This window comes from Ammodytes marinus (genome assembly GCF_949987685.1).
Source record: "Ammodytes marinus genome assembly, chromosome: 20".
Lineage (NCBI taxonomy): Eukaryota > Metazoa > Chordata > Actinopteri > Uranoscopiformes > Ammodytidae > Ammodytes > Ammodytes marinus.
The window spans coordinates 10126870-10149661 of NC_137224.1; the positions used below are offsets into that span (position 1 = coordinate 10126870).

General features: G+C 41.1%; 1 protein-coding gene across 1 annotated transcript in view; it reads left to right on the plus strand.

Moving 5' to 3' along the window:
- The first annotated feature begins 4109 nt into the window (after positions 1-4109).
- The window catches only part of atrnl1b (attractin-like 1b), a 65736-nt gene continuing 47053 nt past the window's right edge, over positions 4110-22792 (plus strand). Inside the window, exons 1-17 of the mRNA XM_080049170.1 lie at positions 4110-5221; positions 8766-8849; positions 9525-9638; positions 10528-10656; positions 11146-11354; positions 12144-12318; positions 13029-13116; positions 13350-13611; positions 13997-14180; positions 14328-14482; positions 14698-14782; positions 15178-15392; positions 16258-16376; positions 16850-16982; positions 17903-18090; positions 21826-22039; positions 22575-22766. Of these exons, the coding sequence (XP_079905296.1) occupies positions 4971-5221; positions 8766-8849; positions 9525-9638; positions 10528-10656; positions 11146-11354; positions 12144-12318; positions 13029-13116; positions 13350-13611; positions 13997-14180; positions 14328-14482; positions 14698-14782; positions 15178-15392; positions 16258-16376; positions 16850-16982; positions 17903-18090; positions 21826-22039; positions 22575-22766 (2797 nt within the window). The 5' untranslated portion in view covers positions 4110-4970. The remainder of the gene's footprint in view (positions 5222-8765; positions 8850-9524; positions 9639-10527; positions 10657-11145; positions 11355-12143; positions 12319-13028; positions 13117-13349; positions 13612-13996; positions 14181-14327; positions 14483-14697; positions 14783-15177; positions 15393-16257; positions 16377-16849; positions 16983-17902; positions 18091-21825; positions 22040-22574; positions 22767-22792) is intronic.

The window sequence follows — 22792 nt, forward strand, 5'->3', positions numbered from 1 at the left end:
AAATGAACTATATGGTGTTATACCCTCATAGAAAACTTGCACTCTCACAAATGGCTTCTGCTTCTTTTCGGGAAACTATTCACCGTAGTTACTGTATTCAATCTTTAGCCTTGAACCAATGTCTGTTAGCCTGAATCCCTGCACAGACTTAAGCCCACTTCAAACTCAGTTAAAAGCCAATGGGTGACGTAATTTTTTTTCAAAACACCTTTTATCGCATGGCCTTGAGCGAAAGGCGAAAGTGTGAATGGGAGTCCGGCATGATGGCTCTGGCTCAGCATGAATTGAAAAGCACAAGGGTGGTCTGGCCTTTTTCCCCTCCACTCTTCCTTTGTCTGTCTGTGTGTCTACAGAAAAATAACTGTATTTATCATTCCAGCAGGGGCATTCCTATTGTGCAGCAGACCTTTGGAAGCCCCTGCCTGGCTGTGCGGGTAGCATCAGGTCTCGGAACCACCAGATTCGGATGATTCAAGGTCACCATGCTCCTACATGTGTGTGTGTGTGTGTGTGTGTGTGTGTGTGTGTGGGGGGGGGGGGTTGTGCACAGGTGTGTGACAAGGTTGCTAAAATGTTCAACGTGGGTCAGACAGACACTTGAACTATCCCGAGATTACATTTTATTGAGTCAAAGGTGCAACTGTATAGACTTAGAGTCTGTGGACTCTTTCTGCTGCTTATGGGAGCACAACGAGCATTCCTCAGCTGTGAATCAGAAGGACAAAGGTCACTGACTCAACTCCAAATTAGCACTGAACTCTCTTTGATTCGGGGGGCCTCTCCCCATGTTTGCACACATATATACAGACACATAATGCACCAGCAATCCCCCTGAAAAAGAGACCCCCTGCCCCCCATTTATTGAGGTCTAATCTAGCCCAAACCATGTGCCTCCTCTTACTGTTATGTCTGGGAATTTCCAGAGAAAGTCGATTCCACTGACTCTGCAGCACCTCCCCTGTTGTTTTAAGAACATTCAGACCAAGAATGCAGAGGGCACTGGCTTCAGACACACACTACTACACCTTGTAGAGATGGTGCTTGTTCCCCCGCGCCACGGAGGTGTGTGTGCACCTGACTAAACCCCAACAGGCCCTCCCTCCCGCGGCTTGAGTGGATGAGTGTTAAGTCATGGCGCAATAATATTGTTTCTAAGCTCACGTTTGATGAAGTTCACGGTAACCTTAGTGGAAAATAAACAGCTGGGTCTTCAGATTTCAAAGAGCTTGTGGATGACTCATGCCAAGGCTGAGAAAATGTTAAGGTGATTGTTTTTTGTGACAGCTCAAGCCTTCCCTGCCATTTACTGTATAGGCCTTGTTTGTGATTCAAAGCTCTTCAAAAGCATCTTGAAAAAGAGGACAGGTATTTTCATTTTAAATTTTTATAAAATATATAATGTGAGGAAATATTGAAAAAAAGACTGCATGAAAAGTAAAACAAGATCAATGAAATGAGCAGTAGGCATATACCATGGCTAAAATATACTTATTACTTTACTTCTTGGTCACTAACTGTGTTGGTAATTTTGTCGTAAAAAATGAATAGTCATGTATCTGTAGATAGATAGCTATAGATAGAAAGAAAGATGATTAGTAAGTAAGTCATTGTAAATTATATATGTCATTTCAAATGTATGAGGAACTAACCCCATTGAATCATCACAGTTCTTTTAATGGTTATTTTCTGCCTGTCTTCCCATTTTCCTTGCATTTTATCCATAGACTGTATAGAAAATCCCATGGTGTCTGTATTACTTAATAGTATAACTTTGCTGCCGTCTTGGCCTGATCTCTGAAGAGAGCTGTATCTCGCTTGACCATCCTGTGTACATAAAGATGGAATAAATAAATAAATAAAACACTAACAAAAACCCCTTCTAGTATAAATATTGCTATTAGATGGCTATTTGTGTCAAGATCTGGTGTCAGGGTGAAAACACATTTTAAGAAAAAGCAATGGGGTGGATGATAAAAAAAAATAAAAATCCAAATTCTATGTATCTTCTTCAGTTTGTGGGTCCTTGCATTTTGCATCCTGACTCACTACACGGTCACACTGCCATGGCTCACTGGGACACTTGACTAAAACAGAGCAATCATTTATATTATAAGTTAGGACTATATTAGCACTAGTTACTACTGCTCTAAACCATATAGCGGTAGTTTTTGTATTTTTGATGAAGGCTCTACCCTATGAACCAATAAACAGTAATGGCTCTGTTTACCCTACTGGCGTTCATGTGTGTGGATCCATGCCTTTATATCACTGTGCAACATCGCCACCTGCAGTTGTAGATGTGTAAATGTTGACAACTCCAGATGAAATTGTCTTTTATTAAACCCAAAATAATTGAACATTTATTTTAAAGTAGAATTCCTAGCACACTTGAAAGTTAATGATGACATTCCTGTTAGAGTGAGTAAATCTGGCTTATCAAAATGCATCAGTCAGTCCTCCTTGCAATCTTAAGTTTGCGAACACAACATTATTAAAGGCAGACAAAAATGATGACTCTCATTAATTAGCCATCTATTTCAGCTTGGTGCTTTACAAAACAAGAGTAGTTTCAGATCTGTTGAACAAACTGACAAATGCTGGGCTCCGTCTGCCATTGAATCACCATCTGTATGATAGACGCAAAAACCGAAGCACATCTCAGATTGCCCCTTCATTCAATCTGTCAGACTCCTCGGCTTGGCAGCTGGCATTCCCCTGACTACCCTCATCTAAAGCAAAGATAAGAGCTCTCTCAGAGAAACGCACTGCTGCATCTGATGTTATAATAGAGCCTCCTCAAACACATTGAGGGACTACATTGAAGCGCCTGTCAGTCCTTAACCGTGGCACTGGATTTTTCTTCTCCCTCCCGTTAGTCTCAGTTATTTCAATGTATTCATCTGTGCCAGGGAGTTAAAATAACAACTTCATTTTCATAGACAACCCCGGCAGCAGACATACTTAGTGACAATCAAGAGGTTCCAGCCTCTCTTCTTTGGTTAAGTTCAGCAGCAGGGCAATTGTAGTTGTGAAAATGTCCACTTTGCATCACAACCACGAACCACCTATCCTGCAACGAGCGCCACCTGCTATTTTGTGATCATTTTGCTGACAGCTTTTACTGCCCTTCTCTCTTATTTCCCCGCTTACAGTATCCAAGTATGCACCATCAGAAGCCAATAGTAAAAACATGTAAGAATGCAAGACAGATACAAGCACATCAACTTTTTGAATTAAGTTTTACTTTGGATTACACAAAGGAAATGCTGCAGAGTTGCAATTATGAGAGATCTAATATAATACACCAACCCCTTCTACTTTTCCTGAATAGTTAAAGGAATACTTCACCCATACGGAACCAGCGTTCTATCATTATAAAATAACTATTACAATATAATGAATGAGGTTTTTCTTCCCTCAGTCTTCCCTTAGTCTTCCCTTGGCCCAGCTGTCCTGTTATTCCTGACCCTTACTGTGATGTCACAGTAAGGAAACTGTAGGGTTAGACAGTGAGACCATAAAACACTCTTTCTGCCTTTTCTCAGGCTAAGATGATCCGATTTCAATTTTTTTTGCACATTCTCCGCGTTCAATACACTTTCATATTCCAACCAGTGAAGTAGGCCTTTAAAGTATAACCCTAGATTTCCATGAAGTTACAAAACTCATTATGTTAGTGTAGGCCTACATAAAAAAAGATGCCATAAATTACATGTTTCGCAAATGTCCTTCCAGATCATTTAGCCTATAAGCACATTTTAACAAGTAACTAACTTTAGTTTTGTATTTTATTTCTTAATTGTATTTGCACAGATTAAGATCAAAACCATACAACCTTACAATAAACAATATAAATTAATTTGAAAGGAGAAAAAAGGTATTGTTGATTACTTAGCTATGTGGTCATATGACTAATTATTTGGAAATCTTTGAACTAACAAATCTTTAGCTTTTAAATGCCGCATAGGATATTTTGTTTATTTTGTTGACACTGTACCTTTAAATACATACCCTTTACAGTGCGCATGCGCAGCTTGTGTTTAGTTTTCTCCAACCTGAGGAACTGTCTAGAGTCGCTGCGCTAGCAAACCCATCGCCGCCGCCAGTTCTTGTCATGTTTTGAGAGCAACTGCGGTGCTTTTTTCTTCTTCTCCCCGACTGGAGTACGAGTAGACACCACCGCATGTTGCATTCAACGAGGTCTACGTTTGAAGGTGCCAGAATTGCCTAGGAAATGGACCAGCAGGAGCAACAACAGTTCAAAGTAATTTGCTAAATGCTCCCCTTAGTCGACAAGAGAAGCCTTCCAGTTTCCCACATCACACCACATCCATGTTGACTGCGGCAGCCTTCGCACTGGGTCCGGGGCTTCAAACACCACTACGCCTTTGTTCTTCCACGGACAATATCCGGATGAAATATAGCGGCTCGTGGAAGGACCATTGTATGTCACCGTGTACATCCCTGTTTCGCTCTGAAGGATTGTTTACGCGTTAAAATGGCTGCTGAAATGGCATTTGGAAGAGAGTGGTCTTGAATCAATCCAGCAACGTTATATTCACCCAGATGAGGCCAAACAGCATAAGCTACACAGGCTAACGAATTAAGTATTTGCTAGTGACAGTATTCAACCAGTTAGCTGCCCCAGTAGGTTTATATATGGTCGGCTTTTTTTGGTAGGCTCTTCCAACAACAGGCAGGGTGGGAATTCCTCCCACTCCAAATCTATGCATGCGGTTAAACGAGCGGCTCTTATAATAAACACTGAGCTAACGTTGCGTTTGCTTTGCCAACGTGTTGTAAACAGGCTTAGCTAACCCTCAATTTGAGTATGCATATCACTCGACGAATATGCAGGACTTCTTTGTTATAACAGAAACAGCCTGACTAGCCGAGGCTCTCTCCCTAAAGCAGACCTTAAGGCCCCGGTATTTCACTCGGCTTTGGTCCACCTGGGGGGAGTAAAAAAAATGGATCCTGGGGGCGAATGCAAGAGCAAACTCTTTCTATTTGGAGCCAAACTAGCCACCCACCGCAAGCTGCGGGGTATCAACAGATACCTGGTGGTGTACGTTTTGTTCTACTTTGTGCTCTTCACCCACGCCTCACCGGCGAAACCGTGTGACAAGAACTGTCTCTCTGGGAAATGCATCAACGGAACCTGCATCTGTGATTCAGGATGGGTTGGAGACCAGTGCCAGCACTGCCAGGGGAGGTTCAAGTAAGTGGCTGCACGATATTCTTTAAAAAAAAATCTTATTAGTATTTTTATTTGTGACCAACTTGGGATTGCTCGTGCCGTCACGGATTTCAGATTTAGAAATGGTCTGAAAAAGTCACCCAAAAGTAGGTATGTAGGTGCTGTTTCTCATCAGAAAGCACTGAGTAGTGTCAGGAGAGATCATTGCCACTCAGACAGAGACAGACAGACATTTGTTCATTCAGCTTTTTGAGGGATGGGTTGCAGTTATAAAGGGAGACAAATATATAGTTTTGTCACACACACTAGGGCCCCATAAAATACACATACATTAATATCTGGAGAGATGTAAGCGCGATAGACAGTTTGTCTCATAGAGATGGTGCTCAGAGAAATTAGGGTTCAGTGCCTTACTCAAGAGTCATCCCAGCTGTGCCCAGAAGACTGGAGTCCAAGACTTGTCACATGCTGGACTTTGAACTGGCAAACCCCTGGTTCCCAACCCAAGTCCCCATGGATAGAGATACTGCCACCCTGAAGCATTGGTAAACAAGCTGTGTTTTGGTCAGAACTTAACTGCATTTGTGAATGAGCAGCCCCCACAGACCTGTTGAGTATTTAGTATCCAGGATATACAGGACTTATTTCCAAGGATATGTAATATTTGAAACACATTCTGCATGAAGACCCCTGCATGAGGAACCCAGCTTCCATACTTTCCGGCAAGATGATTGTTTTCATTAAAGGTGCACTATGTTACATTGGGTGTGTTATATTCTCATGACTGAATAAACAAACTTTTCTTCACAAGAAAATTGGATCCCTGGAATACTGTTTGAAGTTAGAAAGCTACCTGGAAAGTTACAGTTTCACTGTCTGTTTATAACAACAGGACCCACAATTTCTTACAAATATATACTAGTCGAAGTTTGGTTCGAGGTGCCTCAAAATATATTTAGTTTTGATATGTGATGAAAAAATTATTCAATACTAAGAATTACATGTAGAGAAAATATGTTTTGTAAACTAACTGCAGGGTCTGCAGATGAAAATGCATCCCCCTTCCCTGAAACTGCATGGTGCACCTTTAACAATTTATTTAGCAATTATTTCTTGATTAATCATTGATGTATATAAAATGTTTTTATTAAGTTGTAAATGCTAAAACACACAACAACACATAATGACGCATTAAAATCAATTGTTGCCTTTGACTTCCAGTCCAAAAGCACCAGACGTTCAGTTTAGTACCACAAAAGGCATATAGTCACATGAAGCCTGATGTTCATTATTCTGTCCATATGCGTCTTATTTAGTGCAAATCCTCTCTCCCTACACAAGAACAGAAAGTGATTGGCACTGTATTACAATTACAAGTATATGAATGGGTGCCATTATCTTGTACAGTCCAATCTGCAATCCAATCTGTCCCAGACAACCAGCACTCTAAAACATGCACTGTTTTATTGACTTAGGGGCTGATGCGTTTGCAATTGATTCCAAATAAAATCCCCAAAGAAAATAATTCATTTTGTTCTGCATCAGAAAACAGAGCCTATGATGGCACGAGGAAACATCTGCAACTAAAGTGACTTTTGCATATGCTTTGCAGATTATTTGGTAGTAGAGGCCATGATATGACACAACCCCCTAATAGTTGCTATTAGTTGAGCCAAAGGCAATGGCAAGCAACTGCTGGATATGAATAGTATAAATAAATCTTGACTGCAACTCTTGACAGGAACATCTAATGGCCCCTTCAGTACGCCAGAGGTGCACTGTGCTTTGATCACAGTAATTACAATTTGATGATGTGCCTTGACAGTTTTGCATGCGTTATCATTAGGCATGTTGTCAGGGAATAACCTTTCATCACCTCCTAGACAAACCAGTGAAATGTCAGAAGAACGTATACTCTTACTCTTATTGCCTCTGTAGCCAGAGGAATAGAGATGTCCACCCTGGTTAATAATACATGATTAATTACCCAGAAACAAACACTGGCTTGCCTTTTTATAACAGACATACAACCAAATCTTAAAATTTTAGTTCGGCACCCTGGATTAGCTTCTTGTGTATGATGTGTTAATAGGGGATTTCAAAATGCAGAAGAACCAAACATCACAGTGGTGTATGGACGGCAGGAGGAACACACCCAAGCTTGAAACATTTAGGCTCAGACTCTGGCACGGGATAGTATTTCTTTAGGAGGCCCAGAGTGCAGCATGACAAATTCATCAGAGAAATTCATCATTTTTGAATGTCTACACCGCCCTAAGTTGTTGGGGTGTGCATGCTGTTGCTGCTGCTGCTTGTTTATACCAGAGTTCACCCTCATCCATCAGCAATACACACATCTCGTTGTATGCGTACCATTACATCTATATGAGATTATAACCCATCTTTAATCTTTATTATCCTGTCAAAACCTCAGACTTAACTGTAATCTTGTGTCATGTTATACTCCTAAAAAGGCTTTAAAAGTCAGAAATAAAAAGAAACATGGCTGCAGTCTGTCTGTGTTGTATGAAAAAGTAAGGCCTGAACGTTGAAATGCTCGTTTTCTGGATTCATGAAGTATTTGCCTCAAGTACACACATTTTCTTTTTTATCAAAATACAAAATCTGAAAATTCACCACCGTTTCTGTTATCTCTTTACTCATCTACTTCAATTCACTCCATATGTGATGGCACAGCTTTAGTGGTGGGGATAGGTACCGTGCAACTCTTCATTTCTTGGGATGTGTAAGCGTGATGGCTGTCCCTTTTTTAAAGCCCATCGTGACAGAGCTGTGGTCTTTTTATTGGGTGAAGAATACTTTGTTGAAAATAGTTTCCAGGATGGGACCTGAGACATTGTTTGGAAAGGAGAAGAGAGGAATCTTTAGAGACAGCTGAATGAATCTTTTTGGTTCACAGAGACTGACCTTGGGCCAACAAGCGCCAGTTTATTTGGCTTCTTATCTTGAATCTGGGGAATAGAATGCAGTGCATGTCTGATGCTGGAGTTGGACACCTGAGCCCGCATTTAGGGACTTGGAACTATAGGGACAAGAGATCTGCTTATTACATAATGACTTATGTGCTGCCATTGAAAAAAAGACCTCTGTTTACCACATAAATAAATAGCTGGGTATTTTCATGAAGAAAAACAGAAATGTAATTTGTTCACTTTTATACTAGTCTCAAATATCTTTATGAATGGTATTATTTACCTGCTGTTTCAAGTAAAAGTGCTTTGGATTCTGACTTAGGCCTGACTTGTTACTCCATATTACTCATAAAAAACTATATTCAATTAAAGAGATTAAATAATTGATATAAAACAGCAATATAGAGTCACTTCCTTAAATGCATTTTGTTTGATGTATCAGACAAGGTCTTTGTCAATTCAATACAAAAAAAATAGATAATTACTTACTTGTGGTCAAAGATTTGTCACTTGCTTCCTCCACCTTCATGGCTGTAACTAGAACTATAATCATGTTTACTATGTACCACCTTACACATGCTACATGACATTACATTACTGTGCTGACTGTGTCCACTTCTGTGATCATCCAGGTTGACTGAGCCATCAGGATACCTCACCGACGGTCCAATCAACTACAAGTACAAAACAAAGTGCACCTGGCTCATCGAGGGCTAGTAAGTACCTTTTGCGCGGCCAAATTAAATTATGCAAGGGTAAACTGATTAATGCAAGTAAATGGAGCCAAGCTGCATCTGTTTGCTTACACAGTATAATGTCAAGTGGGGTCCAGAATTACTAAGAGGTTCTGAATGTTTTTATCTGTTGAACTGGGCCTTGAGTCCGACTGTGTAATCTGCAATAATTCAGAGAGAGGAAGAATTCCCCTGTAGTGGCTTTTTAATTGTTATGGCAACCACTGTGGGCAGAGAGCTGTTTGGAAACTTAAATAGCAGGGTGAAAAGGAAGGGCCCCTTGGTCCTAAAAGCATTTTGGGAAACACATTAATGTATTTTTATTTTTTTAACAAATACTTTGTAATAGTATACTTAAAAGTACATTTCTTTATATCCTTGTATCTTTTGGTAAAATAAATTTTTTGGCTAAATTAATTTCCGGCGCTATAATATGTATACATTTTTTTGTTCGGTTATCAAATGACATCATTATATATGTGAGGGCCGGTGTGTAGATGCGGCACCTAGGATACACTAGTTAATGTTACTATCCATGATTGTTACTGAGATTAGAAAGGAGTCCTGCGTGTCTGATTCCTGCAGTGACTTGAAAATGTGTCCGTTGTTACGAATGTTCATCCATTAAATCTAAACAACTGTTTTTTCCTTCCACAGTCCGAATGCAGTTCTTCGGTTAAGATTTAACCACTTTGCCACAGAATGTAGCTGGGACCATATGTACGTCTATGACGGGGACTCCATATATGCTCCTCTGGTTGCTGTATTCAGGTGAGAAACTCCAAAGTGACAGAGTGGGACTTTATCAGAGCTACACCCACAATGACATACTATATTGATTTCCTTTAGTGCAGTCAGTGTTAGGGGTGTGAACGTTTACCAAAATTTCTAAACGGTTACACGGCTGCAAATTTTTCGTGTACACGTTTAACAGTTTAAGATGGACGGTCAAAGTAATTTTTTTTTTGTTGCAGTGACAGTGTGCTGTGAGAACGTCAGGCAGACAGAAGGACAGAGGCAGAGAGGGCTTTTTTTCATAATTTTGCTTTTTGACTTCGAAGTGATCATAACTAGCCTAGTGTCATTAGACTGACTCCCGCTGTCGGGGCCGTTGACCAGCTGTTTGAGACGGAGATGAAAAGGAAAGTGAAACTGAAGGTGGAGCAGTTAAATAGTTCAATGAATAAATATTGTAACCAAACACAATAATGTATTGTGTAATCTGCTTTAGGAGCCTACAGTAGCTGACATTGCCCACCACTCCTTGAAAAAAAAAAGAAAAATCCAAACTAAAAAAAAAAAAAAGGTTTTCGTTTTTTGATTTTTCCTAAACAGTTATGATTTACCAAACGGGTACACGTGCACACCCCTAGTCCGTGTATCATAAGTGTGTACTTGTAACGGTGCTGACACAAATCTGAGGTCAAGATGATCTATTGTTATGTTTTCTGAGAAGAAAATAAATTATAATGTAAAAACTTCAATCAGCTCATTACGGATATTGGTTGACTTTTCTGACTTTTTAATGTACTCTTCCGTTTATGTAGCATGTGCGTAGTCGTTCTGATTTTAGCAGATAGTTATGTATTTCTTTCTGTTACTTCGAATTGATGTGAGTTGTGAGAAAGTGATTCTAGTAAATTCTCTGTTTTCTCCACAGCGGCCTCATTGTCCCAGAGATTCGAGGAAATGAGACGGTCCCTGAGGTTGAAACAACTTCGGGCTACGCACTACTACACTTTTTCAGCGATGCTGCCTATAACTTGACCGGCTTTGAAATATTTTACTCGTAAGTATCCCCTGGCTTAACATTTGATGCATACCTACAAGCAAACAAATAACATTGAACCCTACAATATTATTTATTTTTTGTTCGCGTGGCAAGACAAACATTGAGGTTGTGTTTTTAGGCCATTGCCTGTGTTAAATACATTGTTCAGGTTTTTTATTGACCTGAATCATTTATAATAAACTACGGCGGTCTGATTTCAAGGTCCATTTACTTTTCCTAGGTGTTGATTGATGGTAACATATTTCTGCATCCTGCATTTCAGCAACATAAAGTGCTTTTCTGCTACAGCAACAATCAATGTTAATGGCCAGCTACCTGCTCAATAGTTTAATCTATTACCAGTCTTTCAAAAAATATGTATCCCCCTCGCCTTTGCCAAACGCTAGATGATCCTCATTAATCTACTTCAATCTCCAAGTAAAAAGTCTCTGTGACCTGAGTAGTGCAGACAGTGTTTTTTCTAAATGAAAACATGGTCCTGTCCAGGATCAACTCTTGTCCCAATAACTGCTCCGGCCATGGGAAGTGCACGCCGGGTAACTCGGCCGCCAGCAGAGTGTACTGTGAATGCGACAAGTACTGGAAAGGCGAGGCCTGCGACATACCTTACTGCAGGAACAACTGCGGCAGCCCAGACCACGGCTACTGCGACCTCACCGGGGAGAAGCTGTGCGTCTGCAACGACAGCTGGCAAGGTGAGTGTAAGCCCCTTCTCCCAAACCCCATGGATGTTCGCCATCCCTTCCACATCCAACGACAATGGCTTAAACTTTCTAAACCAATTTAGAAATAGACAGACAGACAAGACATGTTTACCAAAACAGTACATAACTCTCTTTTCAGATGCTTACTATCATGCAATTTACTCCCCAAATTACATAGTTAGAAATATTTTGTGGATTCGGGTTTATAAGGGCTTTAATATTTAAAACACAGTAAAGTATTGTTTAATGTCATCATGATCAAAACACATGAGTGGTTAATCATGTCGTTTCGTTGTGCAACTTGATGCTGTGTCCGCTGTGCAAGATGTTATGAAGGATGTGCGAGCAGCCGACAAGTGTGAACAGCTGTGTTGTGTTGTCTCCTAATGCTGATTGGTAACACCTCGGTAAGCCCTGTTACGGCGCGTTATTGTGTGCCCCCAGCTGGAGCAAAACCGAAGGCTTTCACGTGATGAAATTTGACAGAATGATTAGCAGAGAGGCACACGCATTTTTCACCGGGCCCCTCGTTCACACAGTGTACCATATTAACACCTCTATGTCTGTCATGTATTTTAAGGAAGGTTCATGCTTTTGTTAGGGTTTTCGGAGCGACACGTTAGCTCGTCTCTTAGTAGGTATGAATTTGTGAGTGAGATCCTGCTAAAAAAATCCCATCCTAAGAGATTCAACATCGGATAAATGTAGTTCTAATGTCTTAAAAGTTTGCAGCTATAAAGAGAATTTGACTAATCTTCATCCTTGGCCCTGTCCCCGCAGGCCCAGACTGCGCTCTCACCGTACCTTCCACGGAGTCCTTCTGGGTCCTGCCGAGCGTCAAGCCCTTTGGCACATCGCTAGCCAGGGCTTCCCATAAGGCCGTGGTGCAGGAGAAGGTCATGTGGGTGGTGGGCGGATACACCTTCAACTACAGCTCCTTCCAGATGATTCTCAAGTAAGTCGTTGCACAGCGTGTCCCAGCGTATTGATAATTCCACGAGCAATTTCTGCTCACAATTTCATTTACTGTTTGGGTGTTTTTTAATTAAAAAAAAAACACTTTACAATAAGGGTACATAAATGAACTGTTAGTAAATGCTTATTAAGAAGGCTAACTAACTGTAAATGCTTAGTTATTAACGTGCTTACTTAACTAAGCATAACGGTTTATTTAATGCTTATTTAGCATTAAATAGAAATTAACTAACAGTTAACTAATGGACACTTATTCTAATCTAAAGTGCCACCAAAAGACAAGATTTGTTCATTGATCCTTACTATAAGAGGTGCTGCTTTGTTGATTTGCCCCTTACCTTGAATGCTCACTAAGCAAAAACAATAGAAGGAGGAAGTGTGTACAAGCCCAACCCAGTGTTATGACTACCTGTTTCCCTTTGTCAAAAGTGATAAGTGTTATGACACAGCATGATGTCCTGTTTCATTGTGAATAACTACAACATTCTTTTACACATGTTTGTCAAGCATTAAAGTTGCTGACACCATTTTGTGTGCCTTGGTAAAAATAGATTATGGGAAACCACAGAGGGACAAACTAAACTTGTTCAGTCAGTGTTATAAGAATAAAAGTAATACATTCTTTTTGTATTCTGTCAGCAATATCAAATGCATTTTTTCACATGCATGTTCTGTTGTTTTACCCTGCAGCTACAACCTGGAAAGCGGAATCTGGAACACAGTCCCCATCAACAGTGGCCCCGTGCCAAGATACGGACACTCAATCGCTGCCTACCAGGTAAAAACACAGACACACACACACACACACACACACACACACACATGCACTCGCCACATCCTCCCTGAGTACGGAGGGAATTTATAAAAAATAAAAACAACTGCTAGCGCTGTTAAAAACCAATTAGTTCCACGAATAAAACAGAAACTGACGCTTTCAAAGGGATGAAGTTTACACACCATTTTTAAATACATTCATTGTCCCCAAAATGTCCCCCTCTCCTTTTTTTCCAGGATGACATTTATATGTTTGGTGGGAAACTGGAGGCCGGCTGGGGGAACGTGACTGACGAGCTGTGGGTGTTCAACATACCCAGCCGGACGTGGCAGAGGACAAACCCTGTGGTGGGCCCGCCGGCTCAGGCTCAGATCTACGCTGTGGAGGGTCACTCGGCCCACTGCGTCCTGCTAGAAGAGGGAGAGGCCATTATGCTGGTCATCTTTGGCTACTCTCCCATCTACAGCTACGTCAGCAATGTTCAGGAGTACAACCTGCGTGAGTCACCTGCTAGAGGAACCCAAATCAAAACAATATACTGTATATTTTAAAACGGTTTTGTTTCTCATTTTACCAGCTCTCTATCAGCATGGTGTATTATAGGAAAAGGTCTCACCGCTTGGAATTTCTTTTTAATTAAACATGGCTCAATTCTTTTCAAGAATATGAATGCAAATAACATGTAAAAAGAGAATAATATAAGATTCATAATATGTATTGACTCTACCTTTTGTTTTGATAATGTATTCATTACACTGATTTCAATTTTAGAAGCCACAGCAGTTAAATTGAGTTCGAATGATAGCTAATCATCATTTATAAAGTGCGTTGGTAAGATATTTTCCTCTGTATGAAATTATTTTTCTGCACGTGTTCTCGTCAGGTTCCAACATGTGGTCGGTACCCGAGACCAAAGGAGCCGTTCCCCAGGGAGGTTACGGCCACAGCAGCACGTATGACATCGCCAGTGACAATGTGTACGTTCACGGAGGCTACAAGGCACTGCCTGCCAACAAGTACGGCCTTGTAGATGACCTCTACCGCTACAACGTCAACACCCGGACATGGTATATCAACACATGCACACTCACAAGGCTGCTTTTCTTTATTCATTATTTATTCCAAGTCTGCGCATATGACACTGACTGCGTGCTACATGTTCCCTAAAATCTTAAACTTTGTCTGGTGACACGCTTGCCATGCTTGTGCTCTAGGTTCATTCTGAGGGAGAGCGGCTCTCCGAGGTACTTGCACTCTGCCGTGCTCCTCAGTGGCACGCTGCTCTTCTTTGGTGGCAACACACACAACGACACGTCACTCAGCAACGGGGCCAAGTGTTTCTCTGCTGACTTCCTTGCCTATGACGTCGGTAAGACTCTTGTTATTCTTGCCATCACATCAATTTGAATGATAACCCCTCCAGTGGTTTTACTAGCAACTTGAATAACATTGGTTAAACATCCTCTCATCCTTATGTCATCCTATTTCTATCACTGCTTTAAATGTTAAAAGTCAGGTTTACTACCTTTGGAGCACACGGACAAACCAAAAATGCTCTTACATACGGTCTCATGTCTTCCTCAGCTTGTGATGAGTGGACACTCCTGCCTAAACCAGACCTGCACAGAGATGTCAATCGCTTTGGTCACTCTGCTGTGGTCAGCAATGGGTGAGTATCTCTAATGGAAAAAGCACTCAAAACATATTGGACAACCTTTGGTATTTGCAATGTTGTAGTTTTTTCACCATTACAACAATCTAATATATTTTTTTGGTTTGAATAAACACCCAATATTTGAAGTGGAATTTTGAAAAAAAACAAACAATTATGATTATTCAAGCAGTTAATGCAGTCAAAAAGCTTGCAAAACTTTCCGGACATTTATTTTGTAGCAGCTTGGCACAACATCACTTTCCATTTACTGCCTTTCAGTCATTATGACAATTTGCTGTTGAGTGATTTTTCACTTCCTAAAGAATTGTATTAGGTTATCAACTACCATAAGAGCGTTGAGTTGATCGGTATTGTCTTCCTTATGCGTTTCCCCTGTTTTCTTTGGCCAGGTCCATGTACTTGTTTGGGGGCTTCTCTGGCGTGCTGCTCAATGACGTGCTGGTCTACCATCCTCCCAGCTGCCAGGCCTTCTCTGCAGAGGAGAGCTGTGTGAAGGCCGGTCCAGGGGTCCGATGCATCTGGACCAGAGGCCGCTGTCACCCCTGGGAGCCCAGCATGGCCAATGAAAGCCTCACTCCTGCCCCATTCTGCCCCCCTAGAGCTAGTAAGAAAGACATCAAAACCACTCCGCATACTCATCAGAGCTGGTGGTCCACTTTGCATGCTTTGTATAATCCAGCCTTTTCACAATTTATCCACAAACTGAAAGATTCAAAGTATCTGTTTTCCTTCCTCATTGCCTATTTTCATCTACTTGTGAATATACCTAAAGCCTCTGGAAACCTGATGTTAAATAATACAAATCAATATGTGCCATCAAAGTTGAGTGATTCGATAAGCTTTCATAAAAACATTTAGAAAATAAATGTTCATAAATATTAGAATGTTAGAAAAACAGCCGTTTTACTGTCCAGACCGTTTTGACAGGACTGTGTGGGCATGGCTGAAACAAACCGTCTGCATGGCAACAGCCATTGTTTTTATAGAACGCTCTGGCAGGGAACTACTATGATAGTTTCAAAATACTTATTGTGTCATAATAATGCCTCAACATCATTGGAATTGAGGGTCACCCCTCAATGATCTCTCAAGTATAAATAAAGGTTGAATGAATAAGAACCAGAGCATAGCCTGCCCCGTCTAAACCGAATTTCTTTAAAGTTTATCAAACTTAAATGACAATATCTTTAATTGGGATTGATAAATACAAAGCTACTGTTTTTAGATACTTACCAACATGCAAATAACTTGCCAAATTAAACAGGTAGAAGGATTTTATGGATTTGGGTATAGCTCCCATATATATACACATATATACACATATATATACAGTATATGGGAGCTTTAAAAATACTTTTATGTGCAATGCACATTATTAATTCCAGAAAATGCATGATTTGAGGACCATATGCACACATATACAGTACATATCTGCACTCTTTTGACCCTCTCTCTATCTATCTTTTTAGTCACAGTGGACGAGCGGTGCTACCGGTTCTCCGACTGTGCCAGCTGTACAGCCAATACCAACGGGTGCCAGTGGTGTGATGACAAGAAGTGCATCTCTGCCTCCAGCAACTGTACCTCTGTGAGTGAGCCAACAGGGGGCGTCAGAGCGCTTTCGGTTGATGCGTTCAGCTCCGTGACACACTCACTTTCACAGAAGCACCCATAAAACACAAACTGCACGCATACTTTTTCTGGAGATTTTGAATCTGGGCGTATAAGAGTGCCATCACTGATCAAATAAATACAATTAATATTAATAGGTACATACGGTTGTCCCACTGTCTAAATGTTGCATTTTATAGTCAATTGCATCATTGTACAAACAGGACTAGGTTTAGATGTGGGACATACCGGTATTTAATTCATTCACATTTTTTTATTGGGAATAATCCCTAGAGATGAAGCCATGTTTTCAAGGGGATCCTTAACAACATAAAAGAACATTAATAATAGTTTCTCTCCATGAGTTTTTCTCAACAGTTCAACACGTTCCATTTAAAGTTCCTCTTAACCGTCCTCCTGTCTTTTCTATATTCTCTCCTCTCGCTGTAGAACGTGAAGAACTTCACAGAGTGTCCGGTGCGGAACGAGCAGGTGTGCAGCAAGCTTGCCAACTGCAAAAGCTGCTCGCTGAATCTCAACTGTCAGTGGGACCAGAATCAGTCAGAGTGCCACGCTTTGCCTGGTGAGATAGACGTATACAAACACATGAACACACGCACTTTGACTGTGGTGAAATCTACTGTAGAGAATTGGTGCTGTCATTTTGTCTATAATTTTCAGTTTGTAAAGTCCTGTTGCCAAAGGGCTGGTTGCAGCAGTGGGAACTACAAATCATATGATTGCGCTCTTGTGTGTGTGTGTGTGTGTGTGTGTGTGTGTGTTTCAGATGCCTGTAAAAGACTCTCAGCACGATTCACACACATACAATGCATGAATGTGTCCTCATGCACTTACACACATGCACACATACACCCCCTGCCATTTTTAAGAGAAGCAGTTTTTAACAGGCTCTTTGGTCTCCAGAAATTACTCTAATATCGCTGAGGCAAATTGATGCTGATTACATTTCTGAAAAAATGTGTGACGCGCACACACACACACACACACACACACTCTTTAGTCCCCTGTGGTTTTCGAAGAAGGCAGACTTACTGCAATCTGCTGCTCATAGCATTGTTAATTTTTAGTTTTTGAGTATAGTGATGAGCAGAATTGAACTAATGTTCTGATGTATAGCAGCTTCAATATATGTTTTTATACAATGAATGTACTGATCATGTCAAGACATTGTGACAACGTGAAAGGGGTTGCTCCTAGTTCCTAGACAAATCTGCAGCTCCCCTTGGCTTTAATGGAGCTTTATAGGGAGTTTCAGCTCCTTCTATAACTTTCCGGCTAGTTAGTGTTTTTTTTATTGTTTCTTTTGTTGAGTAGACACCTTTTGTCAACAAAATAGTAACACCCACTTTTCTGATTTAATAAAAAAAAAAAATAGTCTAACAAATAAGGAAAAAAGGAAAAATTAGTTTTTGAGAAGAATAAGCTATTTTATTCCTAAACATCCAACATATCTTTGTTTTGCTCACATTGGTCCATCTTCAGCCCAGCAGTGCAGCGAGGGGTGGAGCCAGGTGGACGAGGCCTGCCTGAGGATCAACTCCAGCCTCGAGAGTTACGACAACGCCCAACACTACTGCAAGAACCTCAACGGGAACATCGCCTCGCTCACCACCTCCAAGCAAGTGGACTTTGTGCTCGAGGAGCTAAATAAGCTGCAGCTGCAAGACAAGGTGAACGCCAGTATGAAAATCAAATCAAAAACAGAAGTCCCTGGGTGCTGCGGTGGCATAGTGGATAGAGCGTGTACCTTAATTGGCTCCGTGCTTCGTTGCAGTGGTCGCGGGTTCAAATCTGAACCGTGGACCTTTACTGCAGGTCTTACCCCCTCTCTCTCTGTCTCATTTCAATTCGGTACTATCTCATACATCTTGAAAATGCCAAAAAAACAAAAACTTAAAAAAAAAAATCTTAAAAACAAGTTGCTGGATCTCACAAAAGTTTAGAAGTATCTGTTATCTCCAGATAGAGTTTTGTTCTTAGATTATTTTTCTCCTGATCAGTTTTACTGCTCTGTTTTTTGTTCTGATTGCCGACCTCCCTTTGTGTAATTTGTGTCTCTCAACCACTTTTCATCAAATTGTTTTCCTCCCAGCAGTGCCACTAACTGTATTTCAAGATGACGGCAATGCCAGGCTTTAGATTTCCGAGATGATGACAAAACAGACTATGACAATCACACTTTTCTTTTCTTTCGTTTTGTTTGTCCTTGTTTGAATTACATTATCCCTTGGACCACAGTCATCCTTTTGTTCTTTCTGCTTTTATATGAGAAACCATGGCCACATGACTCACTGTCTGTAGGAACGACCATAAGCACTTACAGTTTAAGAGACACTATCTCTGGAGTCTGGTTTGTTTGTTGTTTTTACTGTTACTTCAAATTTCCTTCGCTTTTATACAACACATATTTGACGTATTTCTAATCCATACCTAAAGGGCAAAACATATATCAAGACATTAAAGGAAACCCTGTAATGCAGATTCAAAATGTACATTCAAACCTTCCTCAAGTTCAAATGTTTAGACCAGGGGTGTCAAAACTTTTTTCACTGAGGGCCACATACAGAAAAATCTACTCAGGGCCGGGCCACTTTGCAAAAATTACGCATTTATCAGGACACGTAGCTGCTCTGATGTTTAGTTTCATAGGCCCTCATTTATCAATTTTGCGTGGAAACTGGTGCAGATTCTGGCACAAATACCTCCCTACGCCAGGTGTCGCGTGGTATTTATCAAACAGTTGTATCTCGCCAATCTCAGCGTACGCCAGGCCATTATTGATAAATGCGGCGGCTGAAAACGATCGTACCACGCCCCTATATTTTCTCAGTTTAGAGGCCTCGCCCAGAGGTTTTACGACATGGATATGCGAATTACGGCACAGAAGAGGAATTTATCTGAAGTAGAAATTGGCAGAATAACAGCAAAAGTAGAAAAAAAAGAGTTTCATTTCGGAGCATTACAAGCGGCATCAAAGAACAACAGAAGGCAGCAGTTAGGAAGGAAATAACTGCTGCAGTCAACAGCGTTGGTGTTGACAAAACGATCTCCAGCTGAGGATTTTGCATTTTAGGTTTACATCAGTAGGCTACTATCGCTCAAATGCTATAAAACAGCATATACAATTATATGTCGCCATTTCTTTACATAGGAAAAAGTGGTCTGACTCAAACATCGCCACTAAAAAAAGCGTATTGCTGTTCTGAAATGCAACCAACTGAGGGTGCGGGCATAATATAGCCTAGGTGGTAGAGGAGAAACAGACGCACCAACTGTCCGGTAATGGTCCCCATGAAATAAATACAGGTCTGCAGAGATTTGAATGATTAGAATGTATTGGCCCTTTTAGATAGCACTACTCAAAAGGGTTGTAAAAACTAAAAATAACACATTTTGCGTTTTACTGTATGACAGCATGGTGGTCAGCCCGGCGGTCAGCTGCACAAGCCGACCCGGCAACGATCAGCTGCGAGAGCGCCCACAGTCCTGCTCCACCAGCAGGTCGGAAAAACGTGCCGGTTAACGGTGGAAATAAATCGCTCGCTTAAGCGATCAATAACACATTAAAAGAGGAACTAAAATCTAAAAAGTGCGTCAAATAAATAAAATGTTAAGCTGAATGTTGTGCCGTGTATTTTTTATCATAAAGAGCAGTGTAGGCCTACTACATATTTAATACTGTGGCTAACATTTTGAATGAATGCAGCCCCCGTGCCTCAGTGTCCCCCCAGCAGCTCCAGACGGAGATAACTGCCCTTACGCAGTCCCATGCAGCGCTCCTAAGTGGCCGGTGTGTGCACTATTGAATCAGTGCTCCTACTCAGTTGCGCACCATAAGCTGCACAATTTTAAGTGATTAATATCTTTATTTCGGTCTGAGCAAACACTGCATTTGTATTATCTTCTTATAATTGTCCAACAAAGTCATTGGCTACCCGGCACAGCCTGCACTGCGAGTCCATGCTGTTTACAAAATTGCGTACACGAGCTGAGAGCTGGCGTGGGATTTGAGCGTATCCTACGCTCACGTCCATATTGATAAATGCCGAGATTTGCGTGGAAATGTACGTACACCCATTTTTCTGGTCTACGCAAGATTGATAAATGAGGGCCATAGTGTCTTCGTAAATTGTAATCCTTCTTCACGGAAACACTTTACTTGCACATTAAACAGATACATTCCCCCTCTTGTTAAATGCCATTGATACACCCAGTGTTTTCTGCTTTTGCGTCCAATGTCCAGCTGGGTGAAAATAGTAGCCAGCCGAGATCCCGCCCCTCCAAGGGGGGTCCGGGGGTGTGCCCCCCCCCCCCCCCCCCCGGGAGATGTTTTTAAAGTGAAATGCATGAATCTGGTGCACTTTGAGAGGGAAATTAAGAGGCTTAAGCTGAAGAATTTTGTATGAAAAAAATGGAGACACTGTGTTAGATAAATTAGAAGCTATTGGAGAAGGATACATGGATTTTCCATAATAATATTAATTTAAAATTAAATATTATGCAGGGTCCTCTGGGATGGGCTTGGTGCTCTTTTTCTTTTATGGGACATATGTCTCTGTAATATAATGAGTGCATTTAAATTATTTAAAAATTCAAAGGACCATATTACATTATATTTTTTAAATGTGCCACGGGCCAATCAATCAGTTTTGACACCCCTGGACTAGTGGGTTAACTAAGAAATGCAAAAAAATAAAAAAATAAATTATTTTTTTTAATTTTTTTTCAAAGGGCCATATTACATTATATTTTTTAAATTGGCCGCGGGCCAATAAAAAGCGGGCCGCAGTTGGCCCGCGGGCCGTAGTTTGGACACCCCTGGTTTAGACCCTGCCATGCTGCCACTGTGACTGTCCAGTCTGCTTGGCAATACAGTTCAGAACATTTCTTAAAATCGAACTCGTAAAATACATGGGTAAGTTATTCATAGTCCTAACAAGAAGATCATAATTCCTCATCACTTGGAAATGATGAAATGCACTTGTGGGCAAACACTCACTTTCTCATCTTACCATAGCTACATACTATAAGGTCTGGAACCTACTGATGATTTTAAGTTTGGTCATGCATGCTGTATTCATGAGGCCACCATTTGTTGTCAGTCTTCTCGGTTGAAACTCTCCCGTTGTTCCTTACATAGCCTTGACAATCCACTTTCTGTCATTTTCACATTTCGTAAGAAGTTGAATCCTGAAAAGCAAATGTGTCATCATATCTGTGAAATGATTCCCTGTAGGCTTTTAATGGCATTCTTGGTTTGCCGGCCAGGTGTAATTGCAATAACCACTTGTTTCTTAAATAGCGCGATGGAGCAGTAAGGGAGGCAGAGTTGTAACACTTCATTTCACATTTGTGCACCCGATGGCTTTTCAGGCCATTGTAAGCCCTCTGCCTTGTCTCCACAGCGTCTGTCTCCCTGGGTGGGCTTGAGGAAAATCAACGTGTCCTACTGGGGCTGGGAGGACATGTCTCCCTTCACCAATGGCAGCCTGCGCTGGCTGCCCGGAGAGCCAAGCGACTCTGGTTTCTGTGCCTACCTGGAGGAGCCTCAGGTGTCCGGCCTCAGGGCCAATCCATGCACCGCCACTGCACACGGCCTCATCTGTGAAAAAGCTACCGGTGGGAGACCCACGCACATACTGCATGAATATGTTATCACAGGGTAACCGCAGGGTGTTAAAAGCATTAAAAAAGAATTGGATTGAATATTCTCAAAATAAGACCTCAAAATAATTGAATTCCCTTTACAAAGGTCAATCATTATTTGATTGCCCTTTTAAATACTTGAAGAGGGCTCATTATGTGACAAATAAGCACCTTTTAGATTGTGTTATTAAGAGTATAGACATACTAATGTTACAGTATATCAATGTGAGTATATTACTGTGAGTTTATAAAAAATATTCATGTTAAAAGTGCCTTAAAAGGTGCTAGAATTTCCATTATGTCCTTTCTACTTTTGCTATTAGGGCGGGATGTTGGTGATGTTGGTGTTAAATTTAATTTTTTGTGGAATTAAAAAGGTATTCAAAAGTCTTAAATGTACCTTGGGATATCCCTGGGGTTACCCTGTATCAGTTTGGCATATTTTAACATGGCAAAGGAATTATAGTGTGATTTTAATTATTTTATCTTCCTTCCCCTTGCTGTCCAGGAAACCCCAATCAGAGCAGCCGTCTGTCCTGTAAGAAGCCTTGCTCGCTACACACCAACTGTGTCAACTGCACCAGCCAGGCCATGGAGTGCATGTGGTGCGGCAGTGCCCAGCGCTGTGTGGACTCCACCGCCTACGTCATCTCCTTTCCCTATGGCCAGTGTCTGGAGTGGCAGACTGGAGATTGTGTGGGTGAGTCTTAATCTCGACGAGGCTTT